This window comes from Dryobates pubescens, chromosome 23, assembly GCF_014839835.1.
Source record: "Dryobates pubescens isolate bDryPub1 chromosome 23, bDryPub1.pri, whole genome shotgun sequence".
NCBI lineage: Eukaryota > Metazoa > Chordata > Aves > Piciformes > Picidae > Dryobates > Dryobates pubescens.
This window is the reverse complement of record NC_071634.1, coordinates 13,751,927-13,767,202: the sequence shown is the minus strand read 5'-3', so window position 1 is coordinate 13,767,202 and position 15,276 is coordinate 13,751,927. Positions and strand designations below refer to the sequence as shown.

The following is a 15,276-nucleotide window of genomic DNA, read 5'->3' as shown; positions in this document are numbered from 1 at the left end:
GGACAGCTCTTTGTTTCCCCTCAGACAGCCCAGCTGGGGGCTTCGCCTGGGAGGAGCGCAGGTACCTCCGCGGGGGATGCTCCCACCACGCCCCCCACTTGCTCCTTCTTTCCACCCTTCTCTGACAGCTCCCATGTAAATACACTAAAGACGACGTTTCCCCACCTACAGGAGTTTAAAACAGCCTGGTGGAGGCTCACAGATAAATAGGAACTGCTCACAGAGAACACTAACACGACGATAGCGATCGGGTCCTTGAAAGGTTGGAGCTGCACTGCTGAGCGCACAGCATGGTTCTGACTCAACCAGCACAAACAGGACTTTTATCTGTGCCATGAAACAACTCCAAGAGCAGAATGGGAATGATAAAGGATTACACAAAACTTCCCTTAAACCACAATCCAGGATCTCTTCAGAGCCCGGGCTCAGGCCAAGATTAGCCTGTTTCACAATGTGCCGCTTCTGGTTCCTTTCACAGGGCTTCAAAACATTTCACAATCATCACTACTCCAAAGCAAATAAACACTCCTACTCGGCTAAGCTCTCCACTGACATTATTCCTGAGACACTGAAAGGCAAACCCCTGGTTAGCCCCGCAACAGCTTCTAGTTTCCATGTGCCGCATTTGGAGAGGCAGCGGCACAGTGCAAAACAGCATCAAGGAGACTCGGTTCCCATCCTGCTGCTGACACAGCCTGCCTTGTTCCCTCTGCAACACAGAAAAATGGGAATTATTTCAAATTCTCATTACTTCTCCTCAATTTGCTATGCAAGCATCATATGGTGACGATGGACACGAGCCAGCAGCGAGCACTCACAGCCCAGAGCCAGCCATGTCCCGGGCTGATCCCCAGCAGCGTGGGCAGCAGGGGAAGGGAGGGGATTCTGCTCCTCTGCTGAGACCTCCCCTGCAGTGCTGGGGCCAGCTCTGGAGTCCTCAGCACAACACAGACAGGGACCAGTTGAAGGAGGCCACAGCAATGCTGGGAGGGCTGGAAGCTGCCTGCTGTGAGGCTAGGCTGAAAGAGCTGGTGGTGTTCAGCCTGGAGAAGAGAAGGCTCCAGGAAGAGCTTCTGGTGGCCTTTCAGTGTTTAAAGGGAACAGTATGAAAGGTGGGGAGAGACTGTTCAGCAGGGCCTGCAGTGACTGGACTCAGGGGTGATGGGTTTAAACTAAAGAGGGAGATGTAGACTGCAGAGAAAGAAGAAATGTTTTATGGTGAAGGTGGTGAGACCCTGGCCCAGGTAGCCCAGAGAGGTGGGAGATGTCCCATCCCCAGAACCATTTCTGGTCAGGCTACAGGGCGCTATAGGCAGCCTGCTGTAGTTGAAGATACCCTGCCCATGGCACAGGGTGGGTGCCCTAGATGATCTTTAAGGTCCTTTCCAACCCAGACTCCATGTAAGTAAGGAGACCTCTCCAATCCACTTTCTTAAAGGAAAGGCTACAATTCTTACACAGCAAAATGAATTCCAAACAAGGGAGGGAATAATTACAATGACACTTACTCAAAGAAAGATAAATACAGAAGACAGACTAATTCTTGAGAGCTGGCAGTATCTCCAAGTGGTTTTCCTTGACCCCATCTTCTCTTTTTGCCATACAGCAGAGCCAGTTGCTGCATCACCAGCACAGGGCTGCCTTTCCCCCTCCCTGAGCCCTCCACATCAAGGGGGCTTTCCCAAGAACCTCCTCAGCTCTTACCTGATGCTCCTCCTTCCAGAATCCACAGAACAAACTGCTAAGACATTAAGCCATCTCTGAGGAGCCATTCAGTGATTTTTAAGCATTATGTGATTGTAAAAGCCTTGTTTCAAGGGAACATGGGCTGAGAAGCCTCAGGGGAAATAAAGCCCTCTTTTTTTCCCCCCATTACAGTGAAGAAGTACTTTAACAGCTGAAAAATTGTTTGAAGAGCCAGACCAGGCCATCAGCCTTGGTGCAAATGGCTTTTCCTTCTCAGAACCTCAAGCCTGTTGTTAGCATTCAATGCTCATGAAGCTTGGTACAGGAGATCTGAATTAGTGAAAAGAAAAATGCCATTCTTCACTCCATGAGGAACAGTTTAAAAGAGGAGAATTGAGACAGGGAAGAAAGTGAGGAAGGTCTCTGGCTCTGAACTTCCTCCATTTAACTCAGAGGATTTCTCTTCTTAAAGGCCTAGAATAGAAGCTGTCTTTGTCCACCTTGCCAAAATGGGGGGATTGAAGGGGACTGCAGGTTTAGGGAACAAAAGCAGGTTTGATACAATGCAGTAATCTGCCTTCCTGACCCAGAGGCACTTTGATTCATCAATTCTCATGCAATCCAGGGATCAGCTGCCTCACCCACAAGCCTCATTCAGCAGGCAGACTTCTAGCACCCCCCCAAAAGAATGTGCATCTGGCATCTTACACCAGTCCTTCCCCCCTGCCTTTTTTAATCAATACTCTGGAAATTGTGGATGTGAAGAAAAGCTAAAATAGAGCAACATAACAAACAGAGGACAGAGCACTGCAGCACCTCTCTGACAAGGGAAGGCTGAGAGACCTGGGGCTGTTGAATCTGAAGAAGAGCAGGCTGAGAAAGAATCTGATCTACACTGATAGAGGGTAGAGGTCTAGACTCCTTTCAGTGGTGCCCAGGAGCAGAAGAAGGGACAATGACACAAACTGGAACAGATTAAGTTCCAGCAGAACTTCCATGAGGAAAACCTTTGCTGTGAGGGTTTTGGAGCCCTGGAGCAGGCTGACCAGGGACATTGTGGAGTCTCCTCCTCTGGAGAGATTCCAAACCCACCTGGACATTGTGATCCTGGGCAAGCTGCTGTGGGTGACCATGCTTTAGCAGAAGGTTGTACAAGATGATCTTTAGAGGCCCTTTCCAACCCCCACCATGCTGTGCTATTCTGCTCCCTGAGCAGAGTGTGAGCACAGTGATCATACTGCAGCACAGCCCAGCACAAGCTGGAAGAGAATACATCCCCATGCCCTCTGTTAGGGACCAGGATAAACACTGATCTGGGAGGTGATGGTTGATGATGTGCTGAGTGCCAGCTCTATCAGAGAAGGGTGAGAACACTTGACAAGGAAAATCTTGGTTATACACATGAGCAAAGGGCATCCAGCTCATGCTTTACCACAAACAGAGCAATAACCTCCTTTCACCTTCCTCCCTCAGAGCACATACACCCACAGCTTGCTCCCTACCTACACATCCTATAGGCAAGGACCACTTCCTTCTCTAAGTCTGTCTAGCACCAGCTCTAAGACAACGAAACTCCCCAAGACAAGCAGTCACCACCACCCTTTTTGCACCCATCCCAGAATCTGGGCCAAGACCCTCAACCAGCCAGCATACCACCCAGAGGAGCTCAGCCCCAGTGAGGAGCCCCAGCCAGTGCCCGTGGGTGAGATTGGAGCAGTCAGCAATGTTAGCCCTAACAACCGGGGGGCCACCAGGCCCCCCGGCCTTTGTGTCACCACCACCATCACCCAGTGTGCACCAGGGGCACTCACCAGAGATGAGAGGAGGATCCTCCAGCCCAGATGGGCTCAGCTTGGGGCTGCCGCCCTTCCTGGCTGCGATTAAATAGGGCAGTGGGTGGGGAGGACAAAGTGCCCACACCTGGGGTGGGAGGAGACTCCAACAGAGCCCAGGTGCTCTGGGTTTTGAGGGGAAAATGGGGCAGGTGAGGGACTTTTGGGGTGTCAGTAATGACAGGACTAGGGGGGATGGAAAAAAAATAGAAATGGGTAGATTCAGAGTGGATGTTAGGAAGAAGTTCTTCCCCATGAGGGTGGTGAGAGACTGCAACAGGTTGCCCAGGGAGGTGGTAGAAGCCTCATCCCTGGGAGTTTTTAAGGCCAGGCTGGATGTGGCTCTGGGCAACCTGATCTAGTGTGAGGGGTCCCTGCCCATGGCAGGGGGGTTGGTAACTGGATGACCCTTGAGGTCCCCTCCAACCACAACAATCCTACAATTCTATGATTCTAAACCAATTTTGCACTTTAGGCTGGATGTTAGGAAGAAATTCTTCACAGAAGGAGAGACTGGCCATTGGAATGTGCTGCCCAGGGAGGTGGTGGAGTCACCATCCCTGGAAGTGTTTAAAATAAGACTGCATGAGGCACTTTGTGCCATGGTTCAGTTGATTAGATGGTGTTGTCTGGTAAGGTGGACTTGATCTTGAAGGTCTTTTCCAAGCTGGTTAATTCTGTGATTCTGTGTGTAAGTTGATTAGCTCCTCTGGATACTCTTGGAACACAAACAGTACTGACTCACACAGTTTGTGCCTTTCCCAGTATAATTAATCCTTGTTAGCAACCCCCCTGCTGTTATCAGCTGATGATTTGCTCTAAGGGTAAGCTGGGTTTGCAGGTGAGCTCAGGAAGGGCACTGAGGACAGAGGGTCTGGGTGTGCCCACAGCAGCTGCCTGGTTACCATTTCTGGCACAGAACTAAGAGAATAAGAAGAAAACCAAAAGGGAAGGGGGACACCCATATGAGGACAGGTGGAAGAAGCAAGGTTTGCTTAGCAGGGAGGAGAGACGGGGTAAAACCCAGCTGCTGCCTTCAGCTCCCTAAGAAGAGATTACAGAGCAGGTAGCACCAGAGGTTCACTGAAAACAGACACAAGGCAACAGCCACCAACTGCTCTGATTACACACCAGAGTAAGAGTCATTTTTTACTATCAGTATTTTGTAACAGGAAGGTGACCAAGCACTGGCCCAGAGGATCAACAAAGAATCAATAAGGTTGGAAAAGACCTCAGAGATCACCAAGTCCAGCCTATTACCTAACACCTCATGACTTACTTAAACCATGGCTTCAAGTGCCACATCCAATCCTTTTATGAACACCTCCAGGGATGGTCCTTAAGAGAAAGTCACAACTTTGCAGCGCCAACTCCTCAGCAAGAGCTTGATCCCACTATGAGCTGGCCCTGCTTTGAGTGAGGGATCAGACCAGGGTCCCTTCCAACCCAACTGCCCCCACATTTGGTGCCTTGCCTCAGACTTGGGTGTGCAAGAGCCAGGTTCACCTGCCAGCCATGGAAGGAAGGTGAACTGCTCCTGCTTTCTGAGGGGACAAGAGCTCACAGGGAGGCACTGTGCAGAGCACCAGCTCAGCAGGTGACCCTGGGGCACTGCTGCCACCTGTCAGCGCTGGCACCTGCCAGCAGCCACCAGCGGTCTCACCTCCCAGCGCCAAGCACAGAGGCAGAGCCAAAGGGCTTGCACAAGAGCTGTTGGGTTTGAAGGGAGGAACACCCCCTGTCAATCAGCACAGAACCAAACCAGAGGTGCAAAAGCAGCTCCAGTGAATGGTCAGCGTGGAGTGCAGTTAAACACAACCCCAGCACAGCTCACAGCAGGTGAGTGGAGTCTGCTTCACAGCTCTGCATCCTGTGCAGACGAACATACTGCATTCCCCTTTCTCCACATTCTTGCACTGCCCTTTGAAGCAGCACATTTGCAGGGTCTCACGTTGCCTACAATCACAAATAGAAACCAGCAGAGTTATTTTTAACCCTGCTTCACAGGCCAGAAAACAAACCCAAACACAAACCCTTGCACAGGACTGGGCTGCTCCAGGGGCACTCAGGCTACAGGGAGTTTAGCAAACAGTTTATGCAGACACTTGCTCTGTGTAAATGTTTGTGTCATCCAAATGTTTCTGGGAGTTATAAGCTGCTAAAACCAATTTAAAGTTTCTCCAGGAAGCAGTGCTGAGGATTTCCACCACCACCTCACATGCAAGGTGAAAAGCCATACTGTGAACAAACATAAGAGAGCATCAGAAGGTCAGGAAAACAAGGTGAGAAAAGTGAAGGAAGTGAAGGCTCAGGCAGCTGCTGTGAAAATCCAGGGGGGAAACAGAACCTGAGCTTTCAAGAGGGAGGAATTTATACTGTTTATCAACAAAGGCTGACAGTTTACAGTGTCCAGCTGTGGAGAGCTTCATCTTGCAAATCCCCTGGCATGCTCCAAAAATAGCCAAGAGTGGAACAGGGACACATTTCATATTAAGATTTAACGTAAGCCAAGAAAAGAGAGAGCACTTGAACAGATGAGCAGAGGCCAACAGGATGGCATTCAACAAATCCAAGTGCCAGGTGCTGCACTTTGGCCACAGCAACCCCATGCAATGCTACAGGCTGGGGTCAGAGAGGCTGGAGAGCTGCCAAGCAGAAAGGGACCTGGGGGTACTGGTTGATGGTAGGCTGAACATGAGCCTGCAGTGTGCCCAGGCAGCCAAGAGGGCCAATGGCATCTTGGCCTGCATCAGGAACAGTGCAGCCAGCAGGAGCAGGGAAGTCATTGTGCCCCTGTGCTCAGCACTGGTTAGGCCACACCTTAAGTCCTGTGTCCAGTTCTGGGCTCCTCAGTTTAAGAAGGAGGTTGACTTGCTGGAAGGTGTCCAGAGAAGGGCAACAAAGTTGGTGAGGGGTTTGGAACACAGCCCTGGGAGGAGAGGCTGAGGGAGCTGGGGTTGCTTAGCCTGGAGAAGAGGAGACTCAGGGGTGACCTTATTGCTGTCTACAACTGCCTGAAGGGAGGTTGTAGCCAGGAGGGGTTGGTCTCTTCTCCCAGGCAAGCAGCACCAGAACAAGAGGACACAGTCTCAAGCTGTGCCAGGGGAGGTTTAGGCTGGAGGTTAGGAAGAAGTTCTACACAGAGAGAGTGATTGGCCATTGGAATGGGCTGCCCAGGGAGGTGGTGGAGTCACCATCACTGGAGGTGTTTAGGAGGAGACTGGATGGGGTGCTTGGTGCCATGGTTTAGTTGATTAGATGGTGTTGGGTGATAGGTTGGACTCGATGATCTTGAAGGTCTCTTCCAACCTGGTTAATTCTATTCTATTCTATTCTATTCTATTCTATTCTATTCTATTCTATTCTATTCTATTCCCTTCCATTCCACTCCATTCCATTCCATTCCATTCTTAGCAGTTCATTTCACAAGCACAAGAAAGCACAGCAGAAGGTTGATTCTGGAAAGAGTTAATCAGCCACTGGGAACGAGCAGAGTCCAAAGGGACCCTTTGGTTTAGTCCAGAAGCCACTTGGGATGATTTTTTCTGCTTTCAGCTGAAAGAAGAGAAAACATAAGGTGGTGCTTGTCACTGCAAGACTGAAGTACATAAATGCAGGAGCTATATTTAGGCCTCTTCGTGAAATGCCGACTGCCAACCAGCAACCACACATCGGTCTCTCACCGCCGGCAGAGGAGCCACACGCCAGGCACCCACCACACCAACAGCTAATTTTACACAGGCCTCCACAAGGCTGTTTGACCCCTCCTTGCTGTTACTGAACACCTACAAAGGGCTTCAAAGTGTAAAGTTTAAGGTCCATAAGGATATAAATAGTTCTGTGAGATGTTTGCAGTGTTGGTTACTTGGCTCTTCATAGAATGGTAGAGGTTGGAAGGGACCTCCAGGGATCATCTAGTCCAAACCACCCCTGCCCACAGCAGGGTCACCTAGGGCAGGCTGCACAGGAACATATCCAGGTGGGGTTTGAAAGCCTCCAGACAAGGAGACTCCACAACCTCTCTGGGCAGCCTGATCAGAGCTCCAGTGCCCTCACACCAAAGAAGCTTCTCCTCACATTAAGGTGGCACCTCCTGTGTTCCAGCTTGTCCCCATTGGTCCTTGTCCTGTCACTGGGCACCACAGCTTCATCTTGACACCCACCCCTCAGCTATTTATAGACAATGACCAGATCCCCTTTCAGCCTTCTCCTCTCCAGACTAAACAGCCTCAGGGCCCTCAGTCTTCCTTCACAGCAGAGATGTTCAAGTCCCACAGTCACCCTCAGAGCTCTCCACAGATCCCTGTCTCTCTTGACTTGGGGAGCCCTTCTGTCAGCACTGGCATACTTAAGAGTTAAACTTGAGTTGTGCTCACAAATGATCAATGGGACACTTTTCTCCTTCAGAAGGAGCCTGCATAGGGAATCATCTCAAGCTCAAGCCAATGACAATCATTTTGTTGTCTCTCAAATAACCAGGATTTGGAAATGAAACCATAATACTTACATGAGCTGCTCATTGTAAAGGCAAAACAGCTCCTTCATTGTTGCTGCTGACGATGGCTGCACAGAAGGCCACTTGCTGTATGTGCTCTGTTTGCTGCCTTACACATTGAGATGAGTGCAATGCATTTACACTGCCAGAAGCCACATTTGATTCAGAGTGCTTGAGAGAGCTCTCACTGTGTGCATTTCCATTGCCACCAAAGGGAACTCACCTGAAAGCTGCCAGTAAGGGAGCATAAATGGAGTCTCCATCATACACATACAAGTGGTCCCAGCTGCACTCTGTGGCAAAGTGATTGAATCGAAGCCTGAGGATTGTGTTTGGCCTGCAAAAAAAGCAACCAACAACAATAAGAACAAAGAGAAGATCTGTAATAAGCCACTTGACTCACCAAGTCCCTCTAACAAACTGCTCTGGTGTGAAGCTCCTCTCCAAACAAGACTAAAGCAGAGTGGTTTAGTGTAGCTGCAGATGCATCCAACATGCTGTGGCTTCTTTCTGGTGCACACACTCCTCTGGTATTGGATGGTAGGAAGAAGTTCTTCACCAGGAGGGTGGTGAGGCACTGGAACAGGTTGCCCAGGGAGGTGGTGGAGGCCCCATCCCTGGAGGTGTTTAAGGCCAGGCTGGATGTGGCTCTGGGCAACCTGATCCAGTGTGAGGTGTCCCTGCCCATGGCAGGGGGGTTGGAACTGGATGATCCTTGAAGTCCCTTCCAACCCTAACAATTCTGTGATTCTGTGATTAAGCAGCAGATTCTCTATGGCAAGAGAAAATGTATCCTTAAACCTCTTTTCACCAGCACCAGCAGGAACTGAAAAGCAGGCACTGCCAGCCCTCCACTCTTCAGCAGTCCTGACTGCCCTAATGACAGGGCTTTGCAGGGCTAAGCATGGAAAGTCCACAGGGACATCTTGCTCTCCTGCAGATGTGGTACTTTAGGACATGGCTTAGTGGTGGACTTGGCACTGTTAGGTTTAGAGTTGGTCACAATGATCTTAAAGGCCTTTCCCAACCTAAATGACTCTGTAAAGGATCACAGCCACCATCAGGGAGCTAATGAGAGCTAGTTTCCTTGTTCAAGGGATTTTCTGCAGGCCAATGCGATTATGGTGACCTGACACGATATCATTTGCCCAGAAGCTGGCAGAAGTCCTCCTCTTACTGTATCACTTGTGCAGGACAGCAGGAAGGCCCTGCTGAGGGAAGCCCCTCCAAGCTGGAAACTGGAAAAATGCCTCAGTGGATACTAATTAAAGAGGTTCTCATTCTTGCTCACCACATTCTGGGAGCTGGACAAAACAAGTCAGGAGAATGAAGAGGAGAGTTGTCTCCTGCAGGATGAGAGGCCCTGGGGCTTTGCTTTCTGCCAGGAGCAAGCTCTCTGGTTGTTACTTGGACTGCCCCAGGGTAGTAAGCATTCACTGTTCCTCATTCCTCATAAATGCCAACCAGGCTGGTTTCTTCTGGTGATGTGTCACAAACAACACTGGGACCAGCTGAGGTTAGATGAGCTGGAAGTCCTGGGAAGACACTTGGTGCCTTCTACCTGAATGCAGCAGGCCCAGCACACCCTGATGAGGCTCCTCTGTTGACTTCCTAATTCAAGAGAAGAGCATCCAAGGCCCTGATCTTCTGAGCAGGAACAAAGTTTCATGAGTTGATGTGAGGATGGAAACAGGAACTCAGACACCAAAACATATCAACAATTCCTTCATTCCACACACAGAAGCTGCCCACTAAGCCCTAACCAAGTGAAGTACACTTGGATACCATTAGGTTCATGGTCAATACCTAAAGAGAATCACTCAGAAGCCACAGCAGGTAACAGCTTAGAGCTCAGCTCCAGGGGGGTGAAAACACCACTGACACTGTGCTTGGACCCTGAGACCCAAAGAAAGTCCATCTGCAGCAGCACTGCTTCTTCCTGCCCACAGCTGCTGAAAGGGTAGATGCAAGTGATTAGATCTCCACCAGCACTGCCCTTGAGTTCAGATTAAATCCCTGTTCATCCTAATCAAATCAATTAATAAGCTGTCAGCTTGCCCCAGAGTCCTTCCTTGCCACAGAAGGGGAATTCCTCAGGGAGTTGTTCTGCAATAGAATAATCTGAGACAGGGACAGTGACCTGCTCCAGGCCTTTGGAGAAGAGAGCAGCCAAGTGTACCTCAAGAATAATATCTTGCTTAAAGACAAAGCACCAAGAAGCCTCAGCATTACAAGCCAGCAGCCTAGGAAATTGCAGGGGGCTTGCTTCCATTCTAATGGTCTGACAGCTGCAGAACAGAAAGAAAGATTTAATCAATGAAAGCTTTAGACCAAGAACAAAAAGATTATCTTTGCTACAGCTCACAAGTCATTAACAGACAGCACTCATTTGTGAGCAGGCTCTGCCTCAGATGGGATCCTCAGGCTGGAGGGATCTCACCTCCCTTCTCTCATGCTCCTGGGGAAAAATGAAAAGGACACCCCCAGGATGAGGACACAGCACAGGCACCAGTCAAGAAGAGTCAGGAAGGGTGCAAAAAGGAAATGAGTGCAGCACACAGGGCTTTGGAACATCTGATCTATCCAGCAGCCTCAGCTGCACATGTGGATTGTCCCTCTACCCACTGCCCCCCACAGCCCTCCACACCCTGCTATGCCAGCAACCAGCTGAGGGCTCTCAGCAGCATTTCACAGCTTTGCCAATGCTGCTTTCCAAGTCCAGATCTCTGGGAGCTCCACATCTGGCAGAGAGCTAGGGCTGCTTTCACAAGGGTGCATATCTCAGCAGCTTTAATCAGCATGATTGTCTCCTCTGTCCGCCACCATCCTCTGACAGAGGGCACAAGCAGAAGCAGGAAAAGGACATCCCTTAACCTGGTGATCAAAGAAGGAGGAACATTTTCCTCCACCTCTTTACAGCATGTAAGACCTCACTTCAAACCCCAGGAAGTGAGAGTTCTCTAGGAAGCCTCTCAGTAGTAGCAGCCAAAGGCTGAAGGAGCAGTAATGGTGACATTAACAGGGACCCATGAGCAGCACATCACTTCTGATAAAAACCTGAGTCACTTCATCACAGGATGAGGCACAACATCCTTGCAAACCAATCTTTAATTGCTTGTAATTCCAAGCTGGCTGCAGTTGTATTTTTGATTGCCTACAAAAATTAAGAGGAGTTGCCACTCAGAGCATCTAACTTTTGATCTTAACCACATTACAGAACTGGGCTCCTTCCATAGTTAATAGTGAGTGGCAGGCTCCCAGTTTCAGTGTTGTATGGGGCTCTCTGGAACAGCTCAGTCATCACCTTTCAGCATCCTGGGAGCTTAGGTATGGAAGCTACTGATCCAAAGTAAATGTCTGAAGCAGGTGAAGTGAACACCAGTTTCCCCACCAGACATCCCAATCAGGGAGGGAAAAACCACACTGGAAAAGCATGCCCTGGCCTTTGAGCAGGTTCTGACCCACCAAGATCACAGAATCAGAGAAATCATAGAATGGTTTAGACTGGAAGGCACCTCTAAAAGTCAACTAACCTAACCCTCCTGCAGTCAGCAGGGACATCTGCAAGCACAGCAGGCTGCTCAGAGCCCCAGGCAACCTGCCCTGGAGTGGTTCCAGGGATGGGGCATCTCCCACCTCTCTGGGCAACCTGGGCCAGTGTGCCACCATCCTCAGAGTACAAAAATGTCTCCCTACTCTCTAGTCTAAATCTCCCTCTTTCAGTTTAAATCCATTACCCCTTGTCCTGGCACAACAGGTCCTGTCAAAAGGTCTGTCCCCAGCTTTCTTATCAGCCCCTCTGAGTACTGAGAGGCCTCAATGAGGTCTCCCTGGAGTCTTCTCTCCTCCAGGCTGAGCAACCCCAAAGATGCCCAGAGACCTCAGCTTAGGAGCACTCAGTGCAAGTCAAGTCATTCCTGCTCTCACATGACAGTTCCCCCTCACAAACCTCCCTACCTCCAGACTGAGGGACTGCATGGAATGTGCCCTCACCCAGAGCTGCTATCACACAGCCTCAGAACTGACCATGCAGAGTTTTCCAGCCTAAACAAATGGATTTCACACTCCTGGCCTCAACACTGAGACCAGTCAGAGGCTGTGAAGTGCTGTGCCACCAATCAGGTGACAGTCAGAGGGTAGGCACTGGCCAGGCTGCTCCTCACATCTCTGCAAGAAACCCCCCTGAGCAACAGAAAGATCAAATAGGGGAAGGGTAAAGAAGAGAGAGGAAGAAGCCTGAGGGACTTCTCATGGTTTAGAAGACCTCTGCCAAAAAAAGGTCAATGGCCTCTCTGAAGTCCTCATGGCCTAGTGAGTAAATAAGTGTCTGAAGGACATCCTTACAGAACAGCTCTTCATGAATAAGAGCTTTAATAGAGTTTGCTCCACTTCCCACAAACTCCCTAGCTAGTGAACCCCAAACACCCACTGCCCCACTAAGGGAACTGTGAAAAACTTTCACTGCTTTAGTTCTTTACTCAGATGCTTTTACTCTCATTTGCTATGTGTGGTTTTAACAGAAAGGGTACTCTGCACAGCAAACCTCCACTTCAGAGGTCACTCTGAGGGCCTCAGAGGCTCAAAGAGCCATTATTTAATACCTAAATGCTGCCCTCTCTTGCTTTGGAAGGGAAAAAGAAAAGGGAAAGCCAAGATGTGAAAATACTCCACTGGAGATAACCCTCACCTAACTTAACCACAGTATCATAGAATCAGTCAGGGTTGGAAGGGACCACAAGGATCATCTAGTTTCACCCCCCCTGCCATGGGCAGGGACACCTCACACTAGATCAGGCTGGCCACAGCCTCATCCAGCCTGGGCTTAAACACCTCCAGGGACGGGGCCTCAACCACCTCCCTGGACAACCCATTCCAGGGCTTCACCACTCTCATGGGGAAGAACTTCCTCCTCACCTCCAGCCTGAATCTCCCCACCTCCAGCTTCATTCCATTCCCCCTAGTCCTATCACTACCTGAGATCCTGAGCAGTCCCTCCCCAGCCTTCTTGGAGCCCCCTTCAGATACTGGAAGGCCACAATGAGGTCACCTCAGAGCCTTCTCTTCTCCAGACTGAACAGCCCCAACTCTTTCAGTCTGTCCTCATAGGAGAGGTGCTCCAGCCCCCTGCTCATCCTCCTGGCCCTTCTCTGGACACCTTCCAGCACCTCCAGATCCCTCTTGTAATAGAGGCTCCAGAACTGGAGGCAGTACTCCAGGTGGGGTCTCCCCAGAGCTGAATAGAGGGGGAGAATCACCTCCCTTGACCTGCTGGCCACACTTCTCTTGCTGCAGCCCAGGATGTGGTTGGCTTTCTGGGCTGCAAGTGCACACTGAGAGCTCCTGGTGAGCTTCTCCTCCCCCAGCACCCCCAAGTCTCTCTCCTCAGGGCTGCTTTCCAGTGTGGATTTGTGCCTGGGGTTGCCCTGCCCTTGGTCTTGTTGAACCTCCTGAGGTTGGCTTGTGCCCAGCTCTCCAGCCTGTCCAGGTCCCTCTGGATGGATCCCTTCCTCCAGCCTGTCTGCTGCACCACACAGCTTGGTGTCACCAGCAAACCTGCTGAGGGTGCACTCAATGCCACTGTCCATGGCACCCACAAAGATGTTGAACAAGACTGCTCCCAGGACTGATGCCTGAGGGACTCTGCTTGTCCCTGGCCTCCACTGGGACATGGACCCATGGACAGCCACTCTTTGGCCATCAAGCCAGCTCTTTATCCATCTAGTGGTGCACCCATCAAACCCATGTGGCACCAGTTTGCAGACCAGGATGTGGTGCAGGACAGTGTCGAAGGCTTTGCTCAGGTCCAGGGAAACAACTTGTGGTCTTAAGATGTGCCAGGGGAGGGTTTTACATTGGATATTAGGGGAAATGTCTTTACTGAAAGAGTAGTCAGGCATTGGAACAGGCTGCCCAGGGAGGTGGTGGAATCATCACCCCTGGAGATCTTCGAGAAGCTGTAGCTGTGGTGCTTCAGGATACAGCTCAGTGGTCATGGTAGTTGGGTTAGAGTTGGACTCGAGCATCTTAAAGGTCTTTTCCAACCTTAAAGATTCTCTGAGTCTGTACCTCTGAAAATCCCAATAAAGGAGCTCTAGAAAGATGTTTTACTACACTCACCTTCCTTCAATGAGCCAGGTGCATTTTGTTTTGTATTTGTAATTCCCAGGCCCATCCGTCACATACCCTGAAGGCCCAGTGAGTCTGTAAATAAACAGAGATAAAGACAAGCATTAGCCTCCAATGGTATTAAACATTCATACCAAGAGCCCCTGCATTTAGAAGATCCATCATCAGGTTTTCATTTACTTAAGAGCCACCACAAACAAACCAACAACTCAACACAAACCAATCATGCCATTGGGATTCTCCCGGTGAGCTCCGGACGTGCTCTCAGCTGCTGTCCTTAGGGAAGGACAGCTGAGAGTGATGGTTTCTCTAAGACTGATGGTCTGCTTTCAAATCAGCACCCTAGGAATGAAATGACCTTCCCCCACAAAGACAAGCACACAGACTGGCCTCAGCCAGCCAGCAAGAGGGCCTCCCAGAAACAGAAGCTGAAGTTATCCCTGATCGATAGGCAAACCACACAACTCCTGCAAGAAGGTCAGCTGCAGCCCACGGCACTACCTCGTGCCCAGCCTGTACTGACACTTCACAAAGCCACTGAATCACCAAGGCTGGAAGAGACCTCCAAAGATCATCAAGTCCAACCTGTCACCACAGACCTCATGACTGGGTCACAGACCTCATGCCACGTCCAATCCCCTCTTGAACACCTCCAGGGATGGTGACTCCACCACCTCCCTGGGCAGCACATTCCAATGGCTAACAACTCTCTCGGTGAAGAACTCCTCACCTCCAGCCTAAACTTCCCCTGGCACAGCTTGAGACTGTGTCCTCTTGTTCTGCTGCTGCTTGCCTGGGAGAAGAGACCAACCCCCTCCTGGCTACAACCTCCCTTTAGGTAGTTGTAGACAGCAAGTCCTTGAGCAGAAGACTTGATCCCCACAACCCTGCAGTGCAAAACCTTAATTCCTCCTGCATCAAGGGCCACATCACTCAGAACAGCATCAGAACAGACACCTGACTTAGTGTGAGGTGTCCCTGCCCATGGTGGGGAGGTTGACACCAGATGATCTTTGAGGTCCCTTCCAACCCTGGCAATTCAGTGATTCTGTAACACCCAAGCTCCATGCACTCCCCACCTTCAGTAGCATGTTCCTATCCCCATGGCACTCCATATCAAATGATCAAAGGGTGGTC

At 50.3% G+C, this 15,276-nt stretch overlaps 1 protein-coding gene across 1 annotated transcript in view; it reads right to left on the bottom strand.

The window, feature by feature from the left end:
• The window catches only part of ATRN (attractin), a 156,690-nt gene that overhangs the window by 103,679 nt on the left and 37,735 nt on the right, over window positions 1-15,276 (bottom strand). Inside the window, exons 2-3 of the mRNA XM_054172307.1 lie at window positions 14,131-14,214; window positions 8,237-8,350 (exon numbers count right to left, since the gene is read on the bottom strand). Of these exons, the coding sequence (XP_054028282.1) occupies window positions 8,237-8,350; window positions 14,131-14,214 (198 nt within the window). The remainder of the gene's footprint in view (window positions 1-8,236; window positions 8,351-14,130; window positions 14,215-15,276) is intronic.